The sequence below is a fragment of the Phyllostomus hastatus genome, unplaced genomic scaffold (genome assembly GCF_019186645.2).
Source record: "Phyllostomus hastatus isolate PE091 unplaced genomic scaffold, TTU_PhHast_1.1 phas_contig_40, whole genome shotgun sequence".
NCBI lineage: Eukaryota > Metazoa > Chordata > Mammalia > Chiroptera > Phyllostomidae > Phyllostomus > Phyllostomus hastatus.
This window is the reverse complement of record NW_025333872.1, coordinates 88,953,659-88,980,481: the sequence shown is the minus strand read 5'-3', so window position 1 is coordinate 88,980,481 and position 26,823 is coordinate 88,953,659. Positions and strand designations below refer to the sequence as shown.

At 47.8% G+C, this 26,823-nt stretch overlaps 1 protein-coding gene across 5 annotated transcripts in view; it reads right to left on the bottom strand.

Annotated features, from left to right (window-relative positions):
• Positions 1 to 26,823, bottom strand: part of PLEKHG1 (pleckstrin homology and RhoGEF domain containing G1) — a 206,489-nt gene that overhangs the window by 71,083 nt on the left and 108,583 nt on the right. For 4 of the 5 annotated variants that reach the window (XM_045843148.1, XM_045843149.1, XM_045843150.1 and 1 more), the window contains one exon: positions 11,002 to 11,513. In XM_045843148.1, coding sequence (XP_045699104.1) covers positions 11,002 to 11,412 — 411 coding nt within the window. In that variant the 5' untranslated portion in view covers positions 11,413 to 11,513. Of the gene's footprint in view, positions 1 to 11,001; positions 11,514 to 21,378; positions 21,500 to 26,823 lie in introns of those variants that run through there. The other variant, XM_045843152.1, reaches the window with a different exon arrangement.

Sequence of the window (26,823 nt, the reverse complement as noted above, 5' to 3'; positions counted from 1 at the left end):
CCCAAGAAGTTCCAAGGAAGTGACCGACTGTTCCCACTTCCCCTCTGTATCGCCGCTCTGTTTTGTCTCCTCTATGTAGCGGCCGGACACGGAAGTGACAAACTCTTCCCTTCACTCACGTCTGTTTCATCCTTGTTGATGGCCGAGATGTAGGAAACTGGGCGAGAAAAGTAATAGGTTTCCAGAAAGTTTCATTAGCAAGAATGCATGAGGACCCTCCTTAATTGGTGTGTAAGGGGCACTCAATAAACGTTTCTCGTTTTTTTCCCCAGTTGTTTCTAAATGAAATGGGTGGGAAGGAGGGCTAGGACACAGTCCCGGCATTGCCCTGGCTCAGCTGCAGGGGATGGGCTGGAACAGCTACCTTCTGCAGAGTGCTGGCAGCCGGGTCTGTGCTGAGCACTCCCAGGCACCGTCTCAGCCCATCCCCACCGCGTCCTAGGAGGTGCTCAGTATCTCTCTCCTTTTACGAGGGGGAGACCACTGATCACGGAAGTTATTCAATGTCAAAGGGAGTAACTGACAGAACCAGGATTGGCACCCAGTTGGAGAAATCACTTGGTCCTCTGAAGAGCCATTTTCTCGCCTACAGAAATGACCAGGTGGGATGAGAGCATTCACTCAGCCGACATGGACTGAAGGCCCGTGGTCACATACATTGCTGACACTTTCTTTTCCTAGAAAACTTAACCAACGCCTCTCAGCCTTTCAGTGTCTATACTCAGACTTTTTTTGAGTGTTTTCCAGTTCTAAAGTTTGGTGTGATCCTACTTAATCAAAAATTCTGTGCAACCAGAAGCGATCTAAGTGTCCACCAAAGAAGGAACGGATAAACAAGATGTGATACATCCATATACGAAGAAAGACCATCTGACACAAGCCACAGCACAGGTGAACCTTGAAGCCAGGAGGCTGAATGAAACCAGCCAGACACAAAAGGGCAAATACCGAGTGATCCCACTTCCGTGAGGCGTCTGCAATAGTCAAATCCGCAGAAACAGGAAGTGGAACGGTGGTTAGGGGAGGAGGGGAGCAAGGCGCGTTATGTTTAATAGGCACAGAGCTTGGTGTTGCAAGACGGAAAGAATTCCGGCGATTGGTCGCATGACACTGTGAATGTGCTGGTGCCACTGAACCGTGCACTTGGAAATGGTTAAGATGTTAAATTCTATGTTATATGAATTCTACCACAATGTTAAAAAAAAAAAAAGATTGCCCGAGGCCAAGGGAAGGGGGGATGAGGAGTGGCTGTTTAAGGGGCACCCAGTTTCAGCCCGGGGTGACGGAAAAGCTCTGGAGGTGCACGGTGGGGGTGGCTGCACAACGTGAATGTGCCTGATGCTGCTGAACTGCACACGTAAAATGGTTAAAGTGATACACTGCGTGTGTTTCCCCGCAATTAAAAAAGAGGTGACAAAATTCCATGCGGGCTGCTGTGCAGAGCAATGCCATCCCCCCGTGAGTGGCAGAGTAGTCTTGGTGGGCGAAGCAGAAATCGAAAACAGAAACGATTAGAAAACAGTTGGCCACCAAGTTTTGTAGACTGACAAGCCACGCATCAGCTCGGCCTGCCTCTGCCTTTTCTGGGTGTTCCAGAGCAGGCTGCCTAGTCTCTCTCTCCCCCTCTCCCCCCCTCCCCCTCCCCCCTCCCCCCTCTCCTTCCCCCCCCCCTCTCTCCCTCTCTCCCTCTCCCTCTCTCCCTCTCTCCCTCTCCCCCCCCCCCTCTCTCTCTCTCTCACTCCTCACACGACCTGGGTAAATTCTTCCATACAATTAGTTCCACAAGGTGCAAACAACATCTATTCTTTGGGAGGAATTTCTGGCCACAGGAAACTTCTCCCAACTGCAGGTTGGACGGCTTAGAACGCAATTTCCTGAATTCTATGATTTCCTGCCCACTCAGTGTAACTGAGTCTTCAGGACGGCACACACCCAGAGGCAGCACGGTTCCAGCTGCCCTCAACAGGTGTCCTGCTGACACTCAACAGGGCCCGTGTCAGCAAGTCTTCAACAGCATTTTGCCCACGGGCAGTCTTTGAAATCTGTGAGCGGTCCTTTGGCAGACTAGTAATAATAGCGACTCGGTCACCAAAATTAACTGAAGTGTTTGAAATGCCTTTTCCTTAAAAAAATCAAAATGCTGCCTTACAAGAAGAGGCTGATGGAATGGGAGGGACGCTCCAGCGGCAGGCGTTTGTGCGTGAGCTGGAGCGCCCCAGAGAAAGGAGCACACTCAGTCCCGCCTGCGAAAAGCACACTTTCTCCTTTCTCCTTCTCATCCCCGCCCCCACTTACATCGTCAGTCCATCCTTTCCTTTAATGCGCTGTCTGGCCTCATCTGCCAGGGCAGGTGGGAAACATTGTTCTAATTTTAACATCAGAAACACTGATGGTCACCTCTTCAATTTCCTTGGAGAACTCAAGAGTTCCACAGATGCCAAATGCTATGGTTTATGCAAGAATATTTGATGCAATTGCAAAATCCTTTCGGTAAAAGAAAAAATATTCTAACCGTTTGTATTTTTAAATAATCGTGGTTGTCGGTCCAAGATTAGGGTAACAATCTGTTGGTTTCAAAAATATGAGTAAACTATCAAACTGCTAAGAAAGCTTGAAGTTCTTTTAAAGCATCATTTTTTTCATATAAGGTGGAAATAAAGCTGCATTAAGGATATGTTTATCGTCTTTGTTAGTTTTATTTAACACAAATGGACACATGTTTTTAACAACTGGTCTAGCGCTCTTCTTCCTTCCTGAGGGGACGGGGCAGCGGGCCACCCACCAGTGACCAGCCCTAACAGTCTGAAACTCTAAATACAGACAGTTCTGCTTCGACGTTTGTTTTGGAAACAGGACTCTGTTCCCACACGATCAATACGGTAGGGAACAATGTGAGCTTACTTCAGATTTCCTAAATTTGCCTCTGTTTTCAGCAGGATTTCGTCCATGGGAAACACTAGGTGAGCACAGGAAACTGTACCCAGTTCCAGACATCAGCACAGAAATACACAGACAGACAGACAGACAGACACACCCTCTCCCCCCTCAACTGCCTGCCAGCTACTCAGCCCACCTGTGTGCGCGACGAGCCACGCCCACCCGGGGCAGGTGTGACAACTCGGCATCCATGTCAGGCAGCCCTGCTCCACGACAACTCAGGAGCTGCAGTCCTGCAAGGAGCCTCCTCTCTGATGTGTCCCTTTCCTCCCAGCCTGTCTTACATTTGCCCCTCTCTGTTCTCAGTTCTTTCTCTTTTTAATTGATCTATTTTCCCACCTTATCTCCCGCTCCCTTCCTCTCCCTTCCTCCCACACGGAGGGTGGCAGTTATGGGAACTGGGTGTCTTCCGCAAGGAAGTTCAGGGTTTTTGTGGTGAAGTGTTCTATTCGCCAGAGCCTGTCTGTGTTTCTTAACCACTTAGCATGTATCAAACTGCCTCCATTTTTGTTAGGTTCACATCTTTTTTTTAATGTATCCCCGATGGTGTTGTGGGGTGCTGCACTCAGCACTCATTTTTCTGCGGGCCTTATTTTTCCCCACGTGGTTTTGCACAGCGAGTGACTTTCAGGAACACGCAGGTCATGTCACATGACAGTGGAACCTCCTGTAGGCACTTGAATGAAACCACTCAGTTCTTTCCTTGTATCAGCTGCCCCCTCTCTTCCCTGAGCCTCAGACATTTGATACAGGTGTTAAAAACAATCCCTATCGACAAACAGTTCTCAGATCACCAATTCTTGCAACTGGGGAAGCCTGCCTCAGCCTCTCCCACCCTGGGCATCCTCAGACGGACCCCAGCTATTCACCCCCGATCCAAGTTTCAAGAACGAAGGCACAAGTCAGGAACTCAAGGGTGGCCGCTCCACTCTCTGAGATTCAGTATTTCATGGGGAGACAATGAGGAATGTCACTGCATCTGTAATTATTATATGAATTGATGATCTTTACACTATTGCGACAAAGTTGTTAGTAATTTGAAAACTGCTACAGGTAAAGGTTAGCAATATACAGGTGACCCCTGAATAACATGGGGGCCATGGGCGCTGACCGCCCCCCTGGCCCTGACACATAGGTGAAAATCGGAGTATAACTCCTGACTCTCCAAAAATTTAACCACAACAGTTATCCCTCTGTATCCAAGAGGGACTGGTTTTAGGACCTCCAATGGACACCAGAATCCACGGATGCTCAAGTTCCCTGTATACAATAGCGTGGATTGATGCACGCAGTGGGGCCTCCCCACCCACGGGCTCCCAACTGCAGAGCAAAACCAGCGCAGGTGTTTACTGAAAACAATCCACATCTGCCCTGGCAGGTGTGGCTCAGTGGACTGAGTTCAGGCCTGCGAAGCAAAGGGTCCCTGGTTCCATTCCCAGTCAGGCCACATGCCTGGGCTGCAGGCCAGGTCCCCAGTAGGGAGTGCATGAGAGGCAACCACACACTGGTGTTTCTCTCCTCTTTCTCCTTCTCTTCCCATCTCTCTAAAAATAAATAAGTGAATTTAAAAAAAATAAAGAGAGAAAGAAAACACATCCACATCTAAGTGGACCTGCGCAAATTCACGTTGCCCAAGGGCGAACTGTGAATAAACTGCCCTTTATGGGTGGTAAACGTAGTTCCCACAAGTTCACCCCTGAAACGCTGCAGGCTGACTTCCACTCCTTATGAAGAGCATCCGTAACAGTGTCAGCTGACCTGGGGAGTGCCAGGCTTAGGACATATCCAAACAATTTCCACACTCTGCTTTTTCATAGCTTATCTTTCCTTAAAGTAAGTGTCCATAATCCTCACTTTGGCTCCTCAGAATGGCCACAGAAGTGAGTTTTTAAAAAGGGCAGGGCAGTAGAAAGGAGGGCATTCGGTCGTCTCACAAACTTTATCAGTGTGGCCACAGACTTGCAGCTTTCAAGCACCGTTCTTCCATGGTGTGGCTTTACTCTGTTGCCCCCATCGGTTCCCTTGCACTCCCAGAATTTCCAGAACACGAGCAAGGTAAGCACGATCCCTGACTTTGAACTCAGACCCAGCTGCCCTCTTTTTAAACGGGAATACCACCTGGTCTCTGATGATTCCGAGGAGGCCCATCGGCAGGTCCAGTGGATAGGAGTGAACAGGAAAACAAAACGGGGGAGGTGATTAGGAGCGACGGGGGTGGGGGAGGAACCGGGAAAAGTGGAGTTGATGGAGAGGTGTAGGAGGGGAGAGAGAAGCAACAGAAGATGCATCGGTCTGAATTTAAATAAAGAACTCAATTTCAAACATTCTATAAGGTTATTTAGTAGTAACCTCAGCAGTAATAATCATCAAAAAATCTCTCTTGCTTCCTTCTTCATGGGTTTCTATACTTAGTGGTGGGGAGAGGGAATAGGCTGTGGGTTTTGCAGTGAGGATGTGTCAATCACTGTTGACCCTTGAACAACGTGGGGATTCACAGCGCCAACCTCCACACGGTGAAGATCCACGTACAAGTTAAGCTGGCCCGCGCACATGCAGATTGCCAGTCGAGGATCAAAAACACATGGATACGAGGTTGGTCGAATCCATGGATGTGAAACTCTGAGGGTATGGCGGGTTGGCTGTGCATTTATTGAAAAAAGTCCATCTATGGGTGGACCCCCGCAGTTCAAACCTGTGTGTTGTTCAAGGGTAAACTGTATCTATAATGCACTACGGAGACTGCAGTTCCCAAAAATGTGTCCTGCCTTCTCTGGGCACACAGCTAGACCACCTGCACCTCCCAGCTGATGGAGATGTGCAGGCCACCCCAACCTCAGAAGCCACATGCTGCAGGCGACAGAGCCTCATCCGCGTGGGTCCCTGCTGACTGCATGAGGAGCAGCGTGCTCACTAACCAGAACACGCACACTTGGCTGGGACAGGGGAAAGAAATGTACTGCTGCTGCGTTGAATCACTACACTTGGGTCTATTTGTTACTGCAGGTGAGCCCACCCTTATACACTGTGTGTCCCAAGTCTTCAGAGCAATGGGTCTCAACCAGAGGCAATTCTGCCCCTCCAGGGATACTTGGCAAAGTCTAGAGACATTTTTGGTTGCCATGAGTGGGGATGGTGGTGCTTCTGTTGGCACCTAGTGGGTAGGGGTCTGGTTTTCTGCTAACCATCCTGCAATGCACACACCCACAACCAAGACTTATTCAACCCAAAATGTGCATGGTGCTGCCACTTTAAAACCCTGCTCTGGAGAGCCTAAGGGCTTTGGAAGATGACCAAAATCTTTGAATTCTCTGCTCCACTCTGAGAGATTTGTGATAACAGTGTGGACTCGTAGTAGGAGCCATGTTCTTTGGGTAAAAGCTGGGTTCCACTTCCAGCTCTACCACGAACAATTACGTGACCTACGGCAAGTTAATTCACCTTCTGTACATTCGATATTCTTGTGCTAAAACAGGAAAATTACAATAGTGCCCACATGATGGGGCTGTGGGTGAGGATGCAAGTGCTTAATCCAGTCCTGATACATGGTACACACTCAAGTAATAGTGGCTGTTAATATTATAATTTTTTGTGTTTTTGTTGTTATTGAGGCACAATTCTAGAAAATTTAGAAGTGGTAGTAGCTATGCAGGATATTCACAGTTGTTGGAATCCAAGAGGTGATACAGGTCACAAAGCTTCAGGTGTCGCATTGGTCACACTCCCTGTCTTCCAAGCTTGCACGAGAATCTGACCGGTGTAGGTATTTTAAATAACTTTCCTTAATTTTGACTCCAAGACTGGTCATATATGAAGATTTGGCTGTAGAAATTTATGTGTAATTGAATAACCTAAACTGCCACCAGTCATTAACCACACACACGAGTTCTCACGAGCGGCCAACGGCTCCTTTTGCACAGCAGCTCTGCAAACCTCCACTCACTCGGCTTTCATTGCATGCTGCTCACCTTGAACTCCTTTCATTGCTCATTAGCAATCAGTCAGAAGGCAGTAACAGAACACTCAGACTGGGCAAACCCATCAGGCTTGGAGAGAGGTAAAAGGCTGGCCCCCACGCTCCCTCCCACAGGAGGTGACAATGGGTAGGAGAGAGTGACACTCAGAACCACAGTGTCCCCACCTTCTCGATTTTTGTCACTGTTGAGCAGCCAGAGATGAGAGAGAGACAGGATAGGTAGGAAGGGGGGCACAAAAATAAACAACAACAAAAAGACATGAAAATAAATAGCGAGATTTGGGGATTATGCACAGTGATCAGATGTGCTATTTCAGGGATGGTTTCTACATGAGCATAAAACTACTTAACAGGTTTCCTCCTAACACTATAGATCTTAAATGGTTTTAAGAAAGATCTCATTCATCCATTATGATAAAAGCCCTCAGAGGGAACAACAAATAGAGACATTCAAATAAAAGTGCTCAAATGCCACATAAAGAAAAGGTACATTAAACTGTGCCAAGTACCACAGTGTAAGATCTTTATTAGATCCACCCACATAACAAGCCTTCATTAAAGATGATCCCTGCCGAGTCCTACACTCTAGCGTTGAACACACATTTCCCTCGGCATTCAAGAACTTTAGTCTCCATGAACTTCATAAAAAGTGTCAGTGTAGTAACTGTTGTTTCACCTGGAAGGAAAGTATCGAGTGAGGACACCTGCAAGTACCAAGACAACACCATCTACAACAAGTCACCTATTCCCACCGGCCTTCTCCCCTGGTTCGAGACCATTCTCCGCTCGTCAAGGGTCCTGAGCAGCCACGGCTGGTCCCGGGAAGGCCCACACAGAGTCAGTCCTTTACAGTTCAGGGAGAGAGAGGCAGAGACAGGAACTACCCCTCCCACCCTCAACGACCTTGTCTCCCACAGGATCAGTGGGAAGCCACGCTTCATCAGAAACCACCTCAGATCCACAGTGCAGTCCTTGAGGGAGGGGTGGCCTGGGACAAAAGCCAGCTCAGACTCCCTTCCATCCACATTTCAGTCACCTTGTGAGCCTAAAAGCTAAGTCTCTGGGCAGGGCAAACGGTGGAGTCACGGTGCAGACTCCCCAGGCAGGGTCCCTGGGTTTCCTGCTTCATCCTGCACAAACACAGGAGAAGGCCCACTTCCCAGCGTGAGAGAGTTCCCTTTCCAAAGCGCTGATGCCTCCCTACAAACAGCAGCCTCTTCTCCAAGATCCTGCAATGAGCAGAATAGTTTCCAAGGTGTTTCACTTCACAATGTGTGAAGAGCATCTTTCTCTCCGCCACCTACCCTGACCCCGTCTATGCCGTCACACAATAAACGAAGAGTACGTGTACACTGACACACGCGGGAGCTGAGGGCAGCGAGGGAAGGGGGAGCGGCACCTAGTTCCCACCTGGGTGCCCCCTCTACGTTTGGGACACTTCCCCCCAATCACCCTCCCTCGCAACACCCTTCTTCCTCCTCTTTCCTGTTCCACCTTAAATTTTCAGTGGATTCACTAGAAATAATCCACCTGCATTCAAGTAATAATGTTGGAATCAGTTGTTTAAAATTTTTTTGCTCATTAAATTTCTACTGTAGTGAATTGACTCATGTTTCTCTGAAAGTCCCTATTAGGTAAGATGGAATAGTTACTCTCAACTAGCAAATTCAAAGGAGGTTGGTGATGATGATAATTTCTATTTTTTTAAGATTTTATTTATTTATTTTTAGAGAGGGAAGGGAGGGAGAAAGAGAAAGAGAGAGAGAGAAACATCAATGTGCGGTTGCTGGGGGTCATGGCCTGCAACCCAGGCATGTACCCTGGCTGGGAATCGAACCTGCGACACTTTGGTTCGCAGTTTGCGCTGAATCCACTGAGCTACACCAGCCAGGCTGATAATTTCTATTTATTAATTGTTTACCACATGCCAGGCACTGTTGTAAGAGCTTTTCTTTTTTTATATATGTTTTTTAATTTTTCAATTACAGTTGACATACATTATTACGTTAGTTTCAGAGGCACACCTCAGTGATTAGATTACATAACGTACTAGGCGATCATTCTGATAAACCTCACACCTGTCTGACTTATAAGAGCTTTTAATATATTATCTAATCTAATTCCCAGAATAATAACCCTATGAGGCAGGTATTGTTTATTAGCCTCATTCCCCAGCTGATGAAGTGTAGGCACGAATTTACAGTCTAATACAGCAGTCAGCACATTCTGGCCCTTGGGTCAAACCTGGCCCTAAAGTTTTGCTGGAACTTCCACGCCCATTCATTGCCATAGCGTCTATGGCTGCTCCTGAGCTACAGCTGAGCAGTCGTGACGGATCGCAGGGCCCAGGAAGCCTGAAATACTTACTATCTGGCTCTTTACAGAAAATGCCCACCAGCCCCTCAGGTAAAACATTGCTAATTCGTGGATAAAGAAAAACAGGCAAGACCATTTGGATAGCTTGAAATAGAATTTTTACTGAAACGTTCTTAGCAAATATTCTTTTTATCACCAAAAAGGATTTGTTCGGGAAGGAGAAAGGACCGCGGCCTGGAGCCAGCAGACACAGCGACCTACCCGCCAGTCCTCTCGGTCTGTTTTCTTTCCCGCACATCGAACCTCACTCCCTCTCACCTGGGAGGGACCCACCAGCCCAGAGGGAGGGCGCGTGGACATGGAGCACCAGCTCCGTAACTAAAGGCTCCTCTCTCACTCTAGCAAGTTCTGATGGGGCGGAAAAGTCTCCAGGAAAGAAAGAAAAAGGATAAACCCAGAAAGCTTTGACAACCATAATTTTCCTAAGAGGCTGTAAAACGTTGGCAGTTTCACAGGTATTTCTTCTCAAGTACGAATGACATCACTGTTGCAATTACAGAACCACTGGCCTGGCTTACTTGACATTTGGTATCACATATTGTTTTGGTTGAGCATCAATCGATTTCTCTATTTTTACTGGGAACTTATGTCATAACTATTTTTAGTAGGCACTGTCTGGTTCTATTATCTGTGGAACTCAGCACACAATCATGCCTTAGATTTTTTTTTGTTTTTGCTAAAGCTATAAGAATGTATATATTTGGCAGAAAATATTTTCATCAGTAAATGTTCTATATTCTGAGACGTTTTAGATTAAACATCTGAAACAGGAAGTAGGCACTGAAAAATGAAAGAATTTGATATATTACTGGGCAGCAAAGTGGGGGTGACTTTATAATACACAAATGTGCCTTTGAAATATTAATATTTTTATCACTGACGGTGAATGAGTAATTCTTAATCCCTAGAAACCTATCTATAAATCAAAGTCAAATTAAGAATTGAGTTTCCAGAGTATGAACGCTGGCACATGAGCTGTCAACTAATTTATGCAAAACTGTTGACAATAAAAGTGAACAGAGCGAACCAGTAAAAGTGAACAGTGAACAGGGACTTTCTTAAGTTATAAGAAATTCCCAGGACAAGACAAAGCCCACTGATTTTCTTCACCCTTCACCACGTTCTGCCAAACGCCCACTGATGCCGAGAACAGCACAGAACAGCAACTCCCAAGCTGGTCTGCGTATGAGAGTCACGTGGGATCTTTCACAACCCCCCCCACCCAGTCACACCCCAGGCCCATGAAATTATAGTCTCTGGAGGTAGGACAAGGGGGCCAGCATTTTTGGAAGCTCCCAGACACCAGCAGGCCGTTGTGATTAAGGTGAGGACAGCCTGACGGACTCGGTCCAGGTCCACCCGACTCCTGCAGCCCAGGAGTCCTGAGGTCCCGCCCCCACCCTCTGCCTGCTCCACCATCCGCCAGGCACTCTGACCTTCGGTGCAGTTGTCAACACAGCACCTTGGCGAACGCACCGGCATCGTCATTCTCGCTCCTAATGCATCATCGATTCGTGAACGCAAATCGTAAGAGGATTCCGACAGAAGGAGTACGGCCCTGGGGTTTCTCTTAAGTTATAATCTGCTTCACTGTTCACACCACCTCTGCACCTCAGCTGACACACACCCCAGACACCTGGCTTTGCTCTTTATTCTGCAAACATATTTATCCTGAATGACAAAGTTAAAAAAAAACAAAAAACAGTTTGCCTTACCTCTACGATGCTTTTTAAATCTTGCACGTACGTCCGTTCGGTCTCCAGGATTTCCTGAACAACTCTGTCCACGTAGAGCAGCTTGGGGCTGTTGGCCGACTCCGCACTGGTTTCAGTGGCCCCGTGGGCCTCCGCTCTCCTCGGCGTCCGGGACTGCCTCTCGCCGCTGTCCGCGTCTGCGTGCTGTTGCCCGGCCAGGCTCTCCCTCTGCAGCTCGCTGCTGGAAAACGGCCTGGCTGGAATCAGCTCCAGCTTTATGGCCCCTGCCTCCTTATCCTGGGGAAACAAGCCCAAGTGGCTGTTGGAAACTAAGGTCATTCGGCTGCAGAAGGAACCGTGGCTGTCCCGGGAGGAGGCGGAGGATGACGTGGAGCCGAAGCTGACTGGGCGGTCGCTGTCCGAGAGCTCCATGGTCTTCGGTTCTTGGGGCTGGGAGTACTTGGCTATGGTGGTCTTGGGATCTGGATCCTCGGTTACAGCTGATGGCACCTCAAGACGCGACGGGTGGACATCTGGATACATGAAAAGAAAAAGGAACAAGGACGGGATAAGCAAGGTGAGTCTTTTAAAATGATATTAAACAGAAGATATAAAGGGAGGTAAAACTCAGCCCACATATATACAGTCAGAAACAAGGAGGCAGCAAGTTAGTTGTAAAAGGACATGCAAAGGTACTGGGGCGAGTTAGAGTTTCTCAAGCACCACCTGGGACTGCGCTAGAAATGCGGAGTCTCCGGCACTACCCAGACCTGCTGAGTGAGCTTCAGGCTGCATTTTGACAAGATCCTGGCACCACCTGCACACTCATTAGGGTTTGAGAGGCGCTACAGCCATTGCCTCAAAATGTGACCACCTGGAATGACTCACAGGTGCTGACGGGTCCCATTTTCTATACTGAAAACTCAGTGGTCAGGGCATAAGGAATCTATAGCTTTAACAAGCCTCACAGGTGATTCTTATGCCCTTACAACGTGCCCTGTGTGATTCCCGTGGTGTTTGGGAAACGCTTCTTCATTCTGGGTAACCCACCGTCATTCCACAAACTTTTAAGCCTCCGTCCTGGAACCACTGCCACTTGACTTGGCGGATGCTGACAAGTTTACACTTTACTAGTACACAGCGTGAGAGAAAGTGTTGCCTGGGTAGTATTTTTCTCATCCTGGGCAAGAGAAACCCCAATAGTAAAACCCACACCCCCTTTCCACCTTACCCTCTCACTACGACACGTCTACATGCCCCCCTCAAAAGCTGACGTTCCATTTGTGGGGTGCATGGGGCTACGCGATTACAGACTATGTTCGATTAACCACCACACGCACCCTGTGAAGTCAGATAATGCTACAGTGTAACCACATAAGTAAGTAACTAGGAAACAGAGGAATTCCGCTATGAGAAAACTATGCCGTTTTAAAGAAATGGGGCTGTCGGTGTTTGGAAGAGGGCATGCGGAGGGAATGCCTTCAAGGGAAGAAGGTCCCTTTGCACCCACAGCACCGAAATCTTGGGTCCAGAAGGGCTCTGTGTGGCATGTAACCTTCAGGAGCTATTTCGGTGAAGTAGAAAGCTCCAAACTTCTTTATCTGTAAGCGAGGATCGACATTCCCCGCCCCCCACCCCCCCCGCCACGAATCCCAGGTTTATGGAAACACAAGGCCTTGCAACAAGCAGTGTGATGAATGAAGAAATCAGCTTCATTTCGGTAGATTACCTTCCCACCAACATCCATGTTTATGGGGCTTGTTTAGAAATTAGGAAGAGAGAGACTCATGTTTGGAAGGTTCGAACAAGACCAACACAATAACAAGACTACGGATTAATGATCCCTTTTCCAAAGGAACTTGAATTCGGTTTGACTCTATAATAAACATCATCAAAGAGCTGGTACCACTATTTCTAGAACAGAAAGAATCCATCTAGTCTGCACCCCTTCAACGTCCCGGCTTTTCCTAGAGAGTCTGTATCTGTGGCAAATGTGAGCGCCAACTTATAATGCAAATATTAAAATTGCTGAATCTAAGGAACTAACTTGGGTCAATGAGGAAGAATGGTGAGAAATGTGTAGGAAATGAGTAGTTTATCAGCATAACCACTACCACACGGCATAAGTTTGCCACAATTTTTTTTAAGCGTTTGCAATATTCTTTCTGCGTGCCCTGTAACAACTTTATGGCCTGTAAAACACGGGCTGGTTATAGCAGTTAAAATGCACTTGCCCTACACAGCATGCTCCAACTTGAGTGTGGCACAAATCCAAGGAGCAGCCAGGCACTGAGGTACACTTGCCACAGAGGAGGCTTGCCCGCATTTGGGATTGGTGCTCAGCAAGTCGCGGGCAGGTCTAAGTGGGAGCAGACACAACAAGCTTTTCTTCCTATTGGCATCCACCAAAACCATAATCATGAGGTTATCTCACTTTCACAGCTGGGCATGTACTCGTAAAGTATATGAGGGTTCTCTAAGGTCCCCAGGGTCGAATGAGGCTGTGAGTTAGGACCAAATGTAAGCTGGATGTAGTGTACGTGATGGGCCCCGGCAGGCTCTCCGTCAACCTCCCGCCGTAGATCTGGGTGCCCTGGTTTCCAAGGCAAGTTCTGGTTTTCTGCCTAGACTAGAATCAACCTTCTCTCCAGTACAGAAAACTGTACTGAGTCATATAACTCTTGGCAAACGTTCATGATCAGGAGTGGTGAAAAAAGAGCACCCTAGAGACTCTCTTTTTTTTTTATTAACTTACTTTCACTCTAAATTAGCCAATATTGGGAATAAGGGATGAAAGAGGAACAAAAAAAAGCACCAGTGATTTTGGGAGGCGTCCGTGTTGGGCTGCTGGGGATGCCAGTGCCCTTTACACCTTCAAGGGTGGGGCGACGTGGGATGGGGGACTCGCATCAACAGGGGATTGCTTCGTGGGTGAGTCGAACGCAGAACCAACTGGGCCCTGTTCCAAAGCAGCATCATGCAGATGCTACAACACCAGGCCACATGCAGCTGACCCCTGAACAACCCAGGCTGGAGCTGTGCATGGGTGCACTTTTATGCAGGTATTTTTCAGTAAACACCTGTACGGTTTTTGATGGAGAGTCTGCGAATACAGAGGGCCGACCGCATGCATGGATCTGTGCATCTTACACAGGAGACTTGAGCATCTGTGGGGGTCCCGGAACTGATCCCCTGCAGATACTGAGGGACAACTTCAGTTCTGGGGGAGTGAAAGGTTACCTGCAGATTTTTGACTAGGTTGGGGTCAGCACCCTAACCTCCACATTGTTCAAAGGTCAACAGTATCTAGGCCCCTGGACCGAGTTGCCTGTTCTTTGGACTGCCAACTAGGTACTTGATAAGACAGGCTACTTGAGATAATCTTATAGCTGTAGTATTTAGCCACGCTTACTGCCCCAAATTCAACACCTTCCAAAATTACCAATAACAGAAGTGAAACATTTAAAGTTAGGTTGTATAATGGCATATAATATGAGGCTGCATTTGCTAATGGATACCATTTTTCATGTTAATTCATTGCTTAGAAGATAATTATAGTTTTCTCAGGTAAAGAAATACACCTCATAAAAACTGTCTAGTCTTGTTCTCATCTCCCTCAAAATAATTTAGGATTTCCACCCTGTCTGGCCTGTTCTTTTTAATGCAATTCACCGATTTTTTAATATTTATTTCCAGAGCTGCACTGGTCAGCATGGCAGCCCACAGCCACAGGTGCCCACCAGGCACTCGGCGTGCAACCAGTCTGAACTGCAAGGCGCTGTATGTGTAAAATTTACACCAGATTTCCAAGAATTAGTGTGCAACAGAGTATACAATACCTCACCAATAATTTTTATATTAATTACACGTTGCGATAATATTTTGGAATCATGGGTTAAATAAAATACCTCCTTAAAGTTCTTCTTACTGGTTGCATTTTACTCTTTTTAACGTGGCTCCTAGAAAATTACAAATTACATTTGTGGCTTGTGTTACATTTTATTTATTTATTTATTTAAAGATTTTATTTTATTTATTTATCTTCAGAGAGGGAAGGGAGGGAGATAGAGAGAGAGAGAAACATCAATGTGCGGTTGCTGGGGGTCATGGCCTGCAACCCAGGCATGTACCCTGGCTGGGAATCGAACCTGAGACACTTTGGTTCACAGCCCGAGCTCAATCCACTGAGCTACGCCAGCCAGGGCTAACTTGTGTTATATTTTAGTTGGACACATGGATCCAGGTATTCTAGATAATCCTATGGTTCTGTAAGATTCGCCTTTGCTTCCTTATCAGTCTTTGTTTAAATAACAGTGAATGGGGAGGTGCATATAATTCAGTCTGTCCCTTCTGAGAGCTCTACTCACGAGTGCACAGCGCTGTTAGGAGCCGACAGAAAGAGAGCGGGGAGACAGTGCCTGCAGACTGGATGTGGGGGAGCTGGTCTCCCGTGATAAACTGAAACTCGAGCTAGAAAACGGCAGTGCAGGAGAGCTGCTCCCCTTCCTTGAGGGAAGGACGTTGGCGGGCTGTACGCATGCACATTCGGGGAACGTGATGCTTTGCTTTCCTTTCCTTTTCACAGCCTCTCTCCCTGTCCTACCAAGTCTCCCACACCGGGCTAATCATACTGCATTTTCTATAAACCTGCCAAACATTGCTAATGGCCCATGTCGGTGGCCCTTTTGACCACGAACATCCTAAAATAAGCTAGTTCTGCCCACCCTGAGGATCTTGGTCCGTCTGACCCTTGGTCAAGCTGCAGATGTTGGCAGTGCCTTGGAGGCAGAGGGCCCTGGGAGTCCTGATGATTCTTGCAACCAGAGGTGCCATCAGCCTAAGAGCCATCTCATTAAAATACTCCTCCTTGTGCCATTTTCAATGTGCAAACAAAGGCTACACAGCTACCATGTGGGAACGCTTTCACCCATCTCACTTTAGGACAAGTCCCTCTCTCTGTTTCTCTGTGAAAGAGCTTTTACCTCCTTGGCCTGTCTTTGTCTGCTCTTCCAACTTCCATTATTTTAACTGCTCTCCTTCGGAATGGCGTGGCCAGAACCCAAAGCGGCTCTCCTTGGCCCTGGCCGGTCTCCCGAGCTGACTTAGGGTTGCGGCAGAACGTTCCATGGCTACTCAAGCCCTAGCTGCCTGTGACCGTGCTCACATGTTGAGGGGGGACTGATGGATCCACAGCCGACCCCTACTGTCGACCCCAACTCCCAAGGACAGTTTTCCAAGGTGAGGCAGAGCCCGGGGCAGCACCTGGGGCAGCACCTGGCGCACAGCGGCTGCGGCTAAGGAGCAGTCAGAACTTCCCCATTCTGCTCAGTGCTATCCTAGACCACAAATACCTAACCGAGTTCCTTGTTGGGGCAACCAGGAAAATCAAGAGAATGTGTTGTGCGCAAGGCCGATGGATAACTAAAACGATGTAGCTCCCCGCCACCCTGCCTGCCAATCGCTTAAAGAGGGAAGGCACAAGAGAGACTAAAATATAAGCAAGAAGTGATGATATCAGCAGCCAAGTTCATTTTTTTGCACAGCCAGTCCTTGGTAGAGCCTTAAAGATACAAACAACCAACTTCATGATTAAAAAATAAAGAGAGACACCCAAACATCTTTTAAGAGTCAACATGATAAGAGATCTATACACGTACATATTTCAAAGACAACCCCAGGTACACGAGGAGAGAGTTCCTCTCCCACACCTCTGGGGGAGGGTAGAGAGCACAAGAGATAAAAGCCCCCAGAGAGCGACATGAACTTCCCCCTCTTGGCTTCCTGAAACACCAACATGGTTCCTGTGTAAATGGCAGGGCGGGGACTGCAATTCCACATGTTCCACCCAGGGAATGAGCTTGTCACACTTATTTGTAGCTGTCAGGCAACGAGGAAGTCAAAAACCTTGTTACTACATTCACTGTTTAGTTTGACCCATGTTTTACGGTTATGCAAGATGTTTGCATTAGGGGAAGCCGGGAGAAGAGTGTATAGGAACTCTGGGTTTATCCTGGCAACTTTTTTGTCAATTAAAAACATTCTCAAAATGAGTCGTTAAAAAACTCTTGCAGCATCGAAGAGTCAGTAAAGCTGTTATCAGTCAGGGGCCCGGGCCCGGAGCGGGCCTGCCTCAGGTTGGCCTGCAGTGTGTGGGTTCGTGACTTCATGCAGGAGATATTTCACAACGTGGGTCCAGGTGGTGTGTGTGGGGGGGGGGTGTTTACTGAAGCTGCAGACAGTGCGACAAAGGGAGGGATTAGGCTAGAAGAAGCAACGCAACAGGAGAGAGTGTAGGCGGGGCTGCTTGGGCTCATTGAGAAGTCAGAGAAAAGGGGCCTGGGAGACGGGTTTGGGGGTGAGCCTGGGGTGAGCTGCCGCCGCCCGCTGCTCCCCTGGTTGCAAGTCTCGCGGGGACTCTTAGAGTTTAGGAGGTGTGCACTTGGGGGGAAGGAGAGAGGGGACAGGGAAGGTGCCGGTGTGCTCCCAGGAGGGAGAGCATGAGCGAGGGCCTTCGTTTCTGAGGGCTTTTCAAGGCTGGGCATCTAAGGGAGGTCTTGGGGGGGAGATCTCAATAGAATATTCATCAGGCTCCCAGAGGTGCCCTTTCGGAGGTCATTCGTCATTGCACCTGGTCCTGGCGTCGCCTGCCTGGCTTTGCTGCGTTTCTGGGCCTAGAGCTGAAACACGACTGAGGCCTAGAGGTTACCTCTGGGGAGGAAAGGTGAGGGGGGTCCAGACCGAGTGGCCATCGTTATGCTAAGGGAGGAGGGGCCCCCCTGGTGGTGAGGTCTGGCAGCTGTTTTGCCTGTTTCTGGGCACCCAGGCTTTCTGCCCTGGTGACCTTCTGGCTCTGGCTGTACATTGCCTGGCCATTTCGCTCAGTTGTCTGTCTCTGTTTCCCCATTCCACTGGCCAAGGAGTTCCCCTAGCTTCTTACTTCCCTGCCTCATAGCAAATACTGGAACAAGACCGCAAAGAACAGGAAAGATGCGTTGCAAAGATGCTCTTGGTATAACAAGAAGAGAGAGGTTAAACGAAGAACAAAAATACCTTCAGGCTGTCAAGTCTGATACTAAATACTCAGATAATTTGCTAACTGACTCCTGTGCTCGTCCTTGGGAACTGAGAGGCCGAGGGCCGCCGCAGCTGTGGAGGGGATGAAGCGAGACAGGTAATGCGGCACATGCATGAGCTGCACGGCTTTCCCTAGTGGTGAGTCCAGAATCTCTGTGCTGGAAGGCACAGGCATGCTTTTGGGTTAACAGAGGATCTTAGCGAATTCCCTTCAGGCCTTTTGTGCACAGGCAGCTGTTTTTATCTTTACTGTGTGCTTTTCCTTGGGGTGGTTCCGGGTGGGAGGTAAAGGGCAGTAGGGGGTCAGACAACACTAAACTACGGGCTGGGTTCTCCCTTTCAGAGGGGACTGTTAGTTGTCCACCAAAACCCATGTCCCCTTCTTCTTCGGTAAATAGAGTTTCAGCTGAGCACACTTCCCAGCTTCCCTACCTCAGCTAAGGCCACGAGGTCAGGTTCTCACCCATGGAGATGATATGTGTCCCTCTGGGGGTCTTTTCCTCAAGCATTAGACATCGTTCCTTCATTTGTCCCCCTTCACACTGGGCCCCAGAAATGGCAGGGGTCTTGCCCAAACCATGGGCATGACACCAATGCCCCAACGTGGCAGTTTTCAACCTTTTTTTTTTCATCGCATGGCACACAAACTAATTACTGAAATTCTGTGGCACACCAAAACATGGATCTTTTGCCGATCTGACCAAAAAAAGATAGGTATAATTTTGATTCCTTCACACCAGACAGCTATTGCATGTTGGTTGCTGCTGTCCTTTAATTTGGCCATCTACGGGGGGAAAAAGGTCAGCGCCCCTAACTCAACAGTCAGGTACTGACCGCAGCACAGCGCCTGAAAATCGCTGCCCTGGAGTACGGCGGAGCGTGGAGACAGAAGGAAGCTTGCAGTCCCTGGGTCTGGACGTGCTCCGAGCAGTCACCTTAAAAAAGGCTGGTTGTCCCGAAGCCCACGTGCTGGAGAGACCAGGTGGTGAGACCACGCTGATGGGTGGAGAGATGCTCCAGGAACCTCAGGTGTTCTGGCCGCTGCTGTTTGTCTCCAGCAGGCCGCAGACAGGTGGGAGGGAAGCCTTGGGGGTGACTGCACTGTTATCTCCCCCAGCAGCTTCCTGGATTCATGAGTCACAACCACCCAGCAGGAGCCTCTCCTGAACTCCTGACCCCCAGCCACCTTGAGAGAGTATAAATGACTTTTACTGGTTCAAGCCGCAAGGTTTTGGAGTGATTTGTTACACAGCAAAGGATTACCCAGTCTATTCTAACAGATCAGCCTTGCATGTGACGGTCACTCTGTTAACTTTGTATCAAAATGATCCTCAAAAACAAACTCACAAACAAACAAAACACAGGCTCAAAACTCATTCACACGTTGTTACGTTAAACAATTTTATACAGGGGAAAAAAATAAACAGAGAGGTTAAGCAACATTTTGGTCAAAGTTGAACTGTGAATCAGGGACCATGGTTTCTGACTTCTAGTCTACTTTGCCTTGTACTCGGATATAGATTTCACACCACGGGAGGGCAGAAAAGGAGCTCAGAGATCAGGAAATGAAGGACTAATCATGAGCTACCTGTGTAAGGCCCCTGCCACCAATGTGCTGCAAGGACCTACACAGTGTGCGCGTGCGTGGAAAGGAATGGGTATGCGCCCGACTGTGTGTGTAGGAAGAGCTCAGAGCACCGGCCAGTTATTAGCTGTGGTATAACATGCTCTCCTTCGGACACAGAGTTTGCATGTCTGCGCTGGCCCTGCACCATCGAGGTCTGCACTGAAACCTCTGGGTTTCTGGTTTCCTCATGTGGAAGTTAGACATCTGGACAGCATGACTCCCCAGGTCCCACCCAGCCTCCAGGACGTGACTGCAGCCCCGAAACAAGCACATCAGAACGCTCGACTGCACTCACTGCCCGCTCCTCGCCGGAACCACGGCCCAGGGAGGAGCCACAAGACAGCAGTTTTCTTCTGCCTCCTACTAATGCCGGGTCTTGGGTCATGAAATACACATCACTGACTTTCCAAAGGCTACAGAACTCTACTTTTACTTTAGACTAAATAATAATCTATACTCCAGCTCCACTTTGCACAGCATCTTCCTGTTGGTGCAGGAATACGAGTCTCAGGGCAGCGGCCGCCCAGTGAGAGCGACACAGGCCGGCTGCCGTGTGTCCGTGGTGAGCACCCTCAGTTCCTAGCACTGCTGCTGCACAGCAGAGAGGGAGGCATTAGCCTAAATGACATTTTCTTAGAAAAAAAAAAAAGAAGGAGGAAGAAGAGGAGAAATCCAAGTGACTAACAATAGCACACTGAGTAAATAAATCCATCTATAAAGTACACTAAACATTTTCTTTGAGAAAAAGGAGGAAGTGAATTCAAAGTGTCTAACAATAGAGATCTGAGTAAATAAACCCGTCTGGAAGGGCCAATATCGGACGGACTACTAAATGCCATGCCCTTTGATACGTGTGAGGGTGTAGAAGACGGTCAGAACACACAGTTGAGTAGGTTTCGACCACTTATAAAACAGACCTACAATGTCATCCCAATTTTGAATTTACACTGTCACTTACTATCCACACTAGAAAAAGACTGAAAGGTTATACAATAAAATATTAACACTGGTTTTTACTAAGAGAATAAATGCTTTTACTTAGATGTTTATCTGCAAATATCACTTTTCTTAGATACATGTATTACTTTTATAATCTGAAAAAATGATCTAAACAAGGTCAAATCACAATTTCAATTTGTATCAAATACTTAAATGTCTTAAATAAAGATAACTGATTTTAATGTTCAATATGATTAAGAAGAAGGAACATGGAATATATATACCTCTTTCAAATATATTAGCATCACTAAATTAAAATAATAAAACAAAATAAAATCAGATTCCAGTGTGCAGCAGACTTGAGTACAATCCATGCCTCCAGTTCCCCAATTATTTCTCCTCGCAAAAGTATTTCTTACCAATAAACACTCAAAATGGAGACTGCGCTTACTGAGTCCACCCTGGTCACCCCTAGCCTCCGACTGAATCTCATCACCGCAGTTGCTAAGCCTCCAATTTGCAAACACTGATTTCGTCTCCCAGCTAAGCCTGCATAAGCCTCACAAAGAGAGCACATTAACATGCTGAGGACTCCATGCAGGGCAACTTCGGATTTCAGCTCTCTCCCCAGACTCCCAAACACCAGCCCTCTAGATGTCTCCACCGAACTTTAAAGAATGACCGAACATCACACCTACACAGGGCAAAAAAGCCTTGTAATACAGACTGCAGATCCGACGGAGGAAAAACAAAATCACCTTCCAGGCTAGTCCCATTGTTGGAGCGCTCCTGGCCACAGATCGCAGTTGTAACAGGACAGCTGTAACGAATCCGGGCAAGCTGCTGTCCCTGCCGGCGTGGCGCAGAAACCCCCCTGCGACCGCCTCTCACCGCGGTGGACGGGGGACGGGGCTCCCTCTGCCCCACGGGGGAGGCAGCGAGTTACTCGGGCGTTGCTTCTTCGGGGCGCACTCACGTTAGCGCCTACCTGCGCTCTCCGGGGCTGAGCCGCATCGTCTGCCTTCAGCTGATGCAGTGACCTCACCGGAGGCTCAGGCAGGTAGAACAAGAAGCTTTTACTAGTCCGTGCAGCTCCTTCCGTGGAAATATTGCATGAGTCAGCTTTTATCTCTCAAAACCCGACACACACACACAAAGGCTTTACAAAAACCTGATTGGCAACTTTCTCACTGCCTTTTTCCCCCTGGTGTGCAGACCACAGACTTCAGCATCACGGAGAGCCTTAAATGAAACATGACATCATCCAATTGAGAAACAGGACAATAGACACCACTGTGGGTAACTTGAAAATGCACACTTCGCTGAGCACCACCCCGCGCTTGCCATTCTCCTGCGGACATCAAATCCAGCCCTCGCTGGCCCAAAGCTGTGCCGGCTTCACCTTCCCAGCCCCACCGCCATTCTCGTTCAAGTCCACCAAAGACGTGGGGGTTTTGGATATTTCCAAGTTCACTTCCTGAGTTATAAGTTTGTTTCAAAGTAAATGGACACATCTTCCAGTTTTGCAGTGAAGTTTGGGGGTGGGGGTGGGGGCGGGGCAATGAGTAACACACAGCAGGGAGAAGTTTGGACGCTTAGTTTCTGTTTGTTAACGAGACATTTAGCGCAGTCTCCAGTAAGCACGATGAAGTGGGAATATATTAAAGCTTGATTTTGCTTAAAAACAGTATTTAAAATCTATCTGAAGACAAATATCTAAAATGTAAACTTAAGGGCATTTCTTAGAAAAAGCTACATTCTGTGGTTGGTAGTCGAAAATACTACCAAGTAGAGGCAGAATGATTAAGTCCCGACTTCAGCAGGACAGACTTTCGAATCATTTTGGGCTTTGGTGTCCCTGAGCCCACCTGTCAGTTTGAAAGTACTTATTATCTTTTAAAGAAAGAGAGATGCAAAGGGTTCACATTTGAAAAAGATAGTGAATTCTTTAGATGAAGCTCTTCAGAAGTCCAAAAATGTTATTGAGAATGGGCACCAGTGCACCAGGGAGCCAAAACTCAGAATACGGATTATGCCCACGTATAGACATCTAAAACTCAATGCGGAATCACCATCCTGTAAATAGGAGAGTTCCATCTAATGCATTCATTTGTGGTTATGGAAAACAATGTTAGCTGATCATCTTTAATATAACCATTTCTATCATGCCTATTAAGTGATTTTAAACTAACAACATAATAGGATAATTTGTTTTAATGCCCATTTCCTTCAAATAAGGCTGAACATATACAGGCCTATTGAAGTAAGCCATTTGGATGGAAATTTGCGCGAGTTCCTTTGTAACTTGTTGCAATGATTTCTCCCCCACAAAATGTAGTAGCCTGATGGAAATCACTAGTTTATGGATGCTCAAATGGCAGCTTGAAGGGAAGGGTCCTCCCTGGGTTTTGGGGACTCTTAAGCCTCCATTCTGAGGGTCCACAGAGACCTAGATTGCCCCCCAAATGGCATCCCCAGGCCCATGTTTCTACTTAAGGAAGAGTCAACACAGGCCTTACAAGCTCCACCTGATTTTCCACAACACCCTCCCGCCCACTGCTCTGTCCTTTTGTTGAAAGGCTGTTTACTATACTTTGAGTAAGTATCAGGTGGTCTCATACTGAATTCTTTCCTAATTGCCTCTCTCCTGCCTGGACTGTCAGCCTGGGGAGCAGGGAGTCTCCCTTTCCTGCAGATTAGATATCCTCGAGGAAGATACGAAGACCTCAGTTCTTAGACAGGTGTACACAGAGGTTGCTCGCTTCTTGGCTCATTTGTTTTCTGTGCAAATCCCCAGACCACAAGTTAACTACTTTTATCTCCCAACAAAGTATCATCGTACAGTACTTGGATTTTTTTTTTTTTCCGCAAAGGAACATTTTTTTTAAAAGCCATTTCTGAGAGAGGCTGTGTGTTACAAGTGAACGAAAACAGCAAAGCTATTTGGAGTGTGGATGCTGGGCCATCCGTAAACCGCATTGCACTAGTGACTCAGCTTTGACGGACAGCTCTGAAGGGCCAGCACAAGCCACATGGGGTCCCCTGGGTCAGTCACTTGTTAGTTCACCTGCACTTCTTGCTCTAGTAAAATCATCAACTTGAATCAGTAAGGGCCTTTCCCACGACCTGCCAGCAGCCGGAACTACCCTGTAGTCCAACCCCAGTCACGGAGGGCTCACCGTATTTTGAATCTAGTTCTTTTTTTTAATTAGAAGGGTTTTTTTAGAGCAAGAAACATACACACACACACACACACTTTTTTTTGCCTTTATATTTATCCCAGTACTAAGTATTTGCTGACTGAATTAACAATTGAATGGTGTACAGGGCCCTGGGAGGGACGATACAGACACATAATAGCAGAGAGAGGGGAAAAAAGGAAGAAGAAAGTTACATTTCTTGAGCAACATTCAAGGCTCTTTCACACCTGAGCAGAGGAGCCTTCTGGGTCTCAGTCTTTTCTTACCGCCTGCGTTCACCCTCGCTCTGCATGACCTTCTTTCTAGTTCTTCCCATCTCACATCCCACACAGGGGTCATGGGCGAGTTTGAACACCTCTTGCAGGTGTCCGGCTGGCTGCCTTGCCACTAGACTGGTATGCATGCAGCCACATACATCCCAAGACATGCGAAAGGCACAAATACGCATCCTGGCCGCTTCCTGCTGCATTACGTATTTGCCAGTATTAACAGTGGGCGAAAGGATCGTTTCTGTTCAGCAAAATCTTTTTGTAAACGATAGTGAGATTGGCCGCAGACACAATGCACATTTATGCCCTGTCAGGTGAAAAAGATAGATAGTTACTGGAAAACAGCTCTCGTGAACCTCCCTCGCAGCACTGGTTACACAATCAGGAAGCAGGCGTGGGACCCGGCACCCACAGGACATGTCTACGGCCAGCAGGAGACAATCCAGCCAGCCGGCTCGGTGCAGGCCAGCCTTGTGGCCTAATTGGAGGAGGACCAGAGAGTCCCGCCATTGAAAAACATCCCTTTCTGGAACCCTACCAGGGGGCCTGGCATTCCACGACCAGAAACCAACTCTCTTTGGTTTCAGGTAAATGCCCTAAGACTCTACCATCCTTGGGGAAGGGCGAAGGAGTCGCTGTCACAGTTGTCACAGCAGTGTGAATTAGCCTGCCTGTCCTGCCGGGGGTTTTTAGGCCTCTCAGGAAGGAGGTGGGGATGGGGCGGTCTGGAGGGGCGGGGAGGCGGAGGGGGCGAAGCGGGAACAGCCTGCGGCCCTACAGGCTTGACCAGGTCTGACCTAGTTGAGACACTCTGCTGACTCCGTGGCCGGCCAGGCAGCAGCTCCCAGAAGCTGTGTGAGGGAGGCCAAGAGGACGGGCCGGAGAGAGCAGGAAGGGCAGCGGCCTGCACACGCTTTTCAGACGCCAGCGGAGAGGCCGCTTCCTGTAATCCACGCTGGACGAGGCAGGCCTAAAAAATAATCTTGCATTTTTCAGACAGAAAGACCTAGACGTTACAAGGCGTACTTCAAAACACAACTCATAGTCTGTCTATGGAGCACAACGGTTTAAACGCTGGAGGAGGGGGCGACCCTGGTTCCCTTGTGATTTAAGACGTCGTCCCTGTGACACACACGTCCCAAGACAAATGGTGATACCAACTGTTTTCTAAAAGGCAGGCCACCGACAAAATGGTCTTAGTTTTTTTTTTTGTCTATTGGAACTTTTTTCTTTGAAAGACTAAGGCGTGGGATTACATTTTCTAAGCGCACACCACAAAGTAAATGATAAATAGTAAAGTCCGCCGCACGCCGGGAGGCGTCACGCATCCCCACTGATGTCCCGTAGGAGGACACGCTGACCTCCCTCCGGACACCGAGATGTGATGCACTGGTGCCTCTGCACTGCAGGGCTGTTTACTGAAAATCTATACACGCCCTTCTAGACACGCTACCATAAACCCAGAAAAGGTCCCCATCTATAAAGCCTGCCTTGCGATTGCTATACGGAGCAAATGATGTATTTTGCTAGACAAACAAACAAGTGAATCTGTTTTTTTTTTTTTTTACCCCTAAGGGACTATTTTCAAAGTGAAATGGTTTTAATGGTAAGTGAGTTTGTCTTCACAGATTTAAAGCGTTTACTCTTGGCAACAGACATATAAGTCTGAGGCAGACAGAGCACTGAAGTACAGGAGAAATTAAATGAAAGTACTATTTTTGTCTGTCCTGGAATACTGAATCTGACAATGGAAACCAAACTATAAAGAATGACCAGTTACCAGGACTGAATTTTTCCGGCTGAAAATATAATTCCTTGTCCCCTATGGCACTAATGTGTCTGTATGGATGCACGGCCATAGAGTTTTAGAAAACAAACACACAAAACCCATTATTCGCAACACCTTTTCAGGGCCCCCGCCCCTTACCTGACAATCAGGTCACGGTTTACTTCATCATACATCAGTCTGCCATGAAAACCGAGGGGCCCGGAAGGGCGCACACCCTCGCTCTCCGACATCTGGTGGTCCCAGGAGTCTCCCCAGGGGCGTGTTCCTCTGCCTCTGGGACAATCACTGGCTCTATTTTCTGCTCTGTTCTTTTATTAGGCTATTTTGGTCTTTATTATCCAGAGACAATGAAATCGAGTCTTAGTTATTTCTGAACCGAACCATTTTTAGATATCAAGCAAGCAATATGTTACAAATAGCCTCTGGCTTTCAATATTAGATCAGTCCCATCTTTGAGGACACCATGGTGGGGGGGGACTCTCTGTGCCGAGCACAATGAGCTAATTATCCCTCTAAGAATGCAGTCTGTTTGCAGACACATTTTTTGTAGGAGATAACCCACATCTAATCCATTCATAATGAAAGGCATTCAACACCATCTATACTTTGAAAGCTCTCTTTAAAAAATATACCTGAATGTGTAGAAGGAGCTTGGACACACTGCTGAAATCCTGCAGCAGTATATTCCAAAGTAAAAATCAAAATGAAAATCTATTATAGGTTCAGAGCGCACCCATGGAGGTTCACAACCTCTGTGTGAGCTTGCAAAGCCATTTCACATTTCAGCAGAGGAGAGGGACCAGCCCCCTTGGCCAGCTTCCCTCCACACCCCCCTGGCGATGAAGAGGAGGGGAGGGCTCAGTGCGACCTGGCCAGCTGCAGCCCTGGTCTCCAGACCCTGCGATGGAGGGTTTAGAGACAATTTCCAAAAGCGGCGCTGGTGAG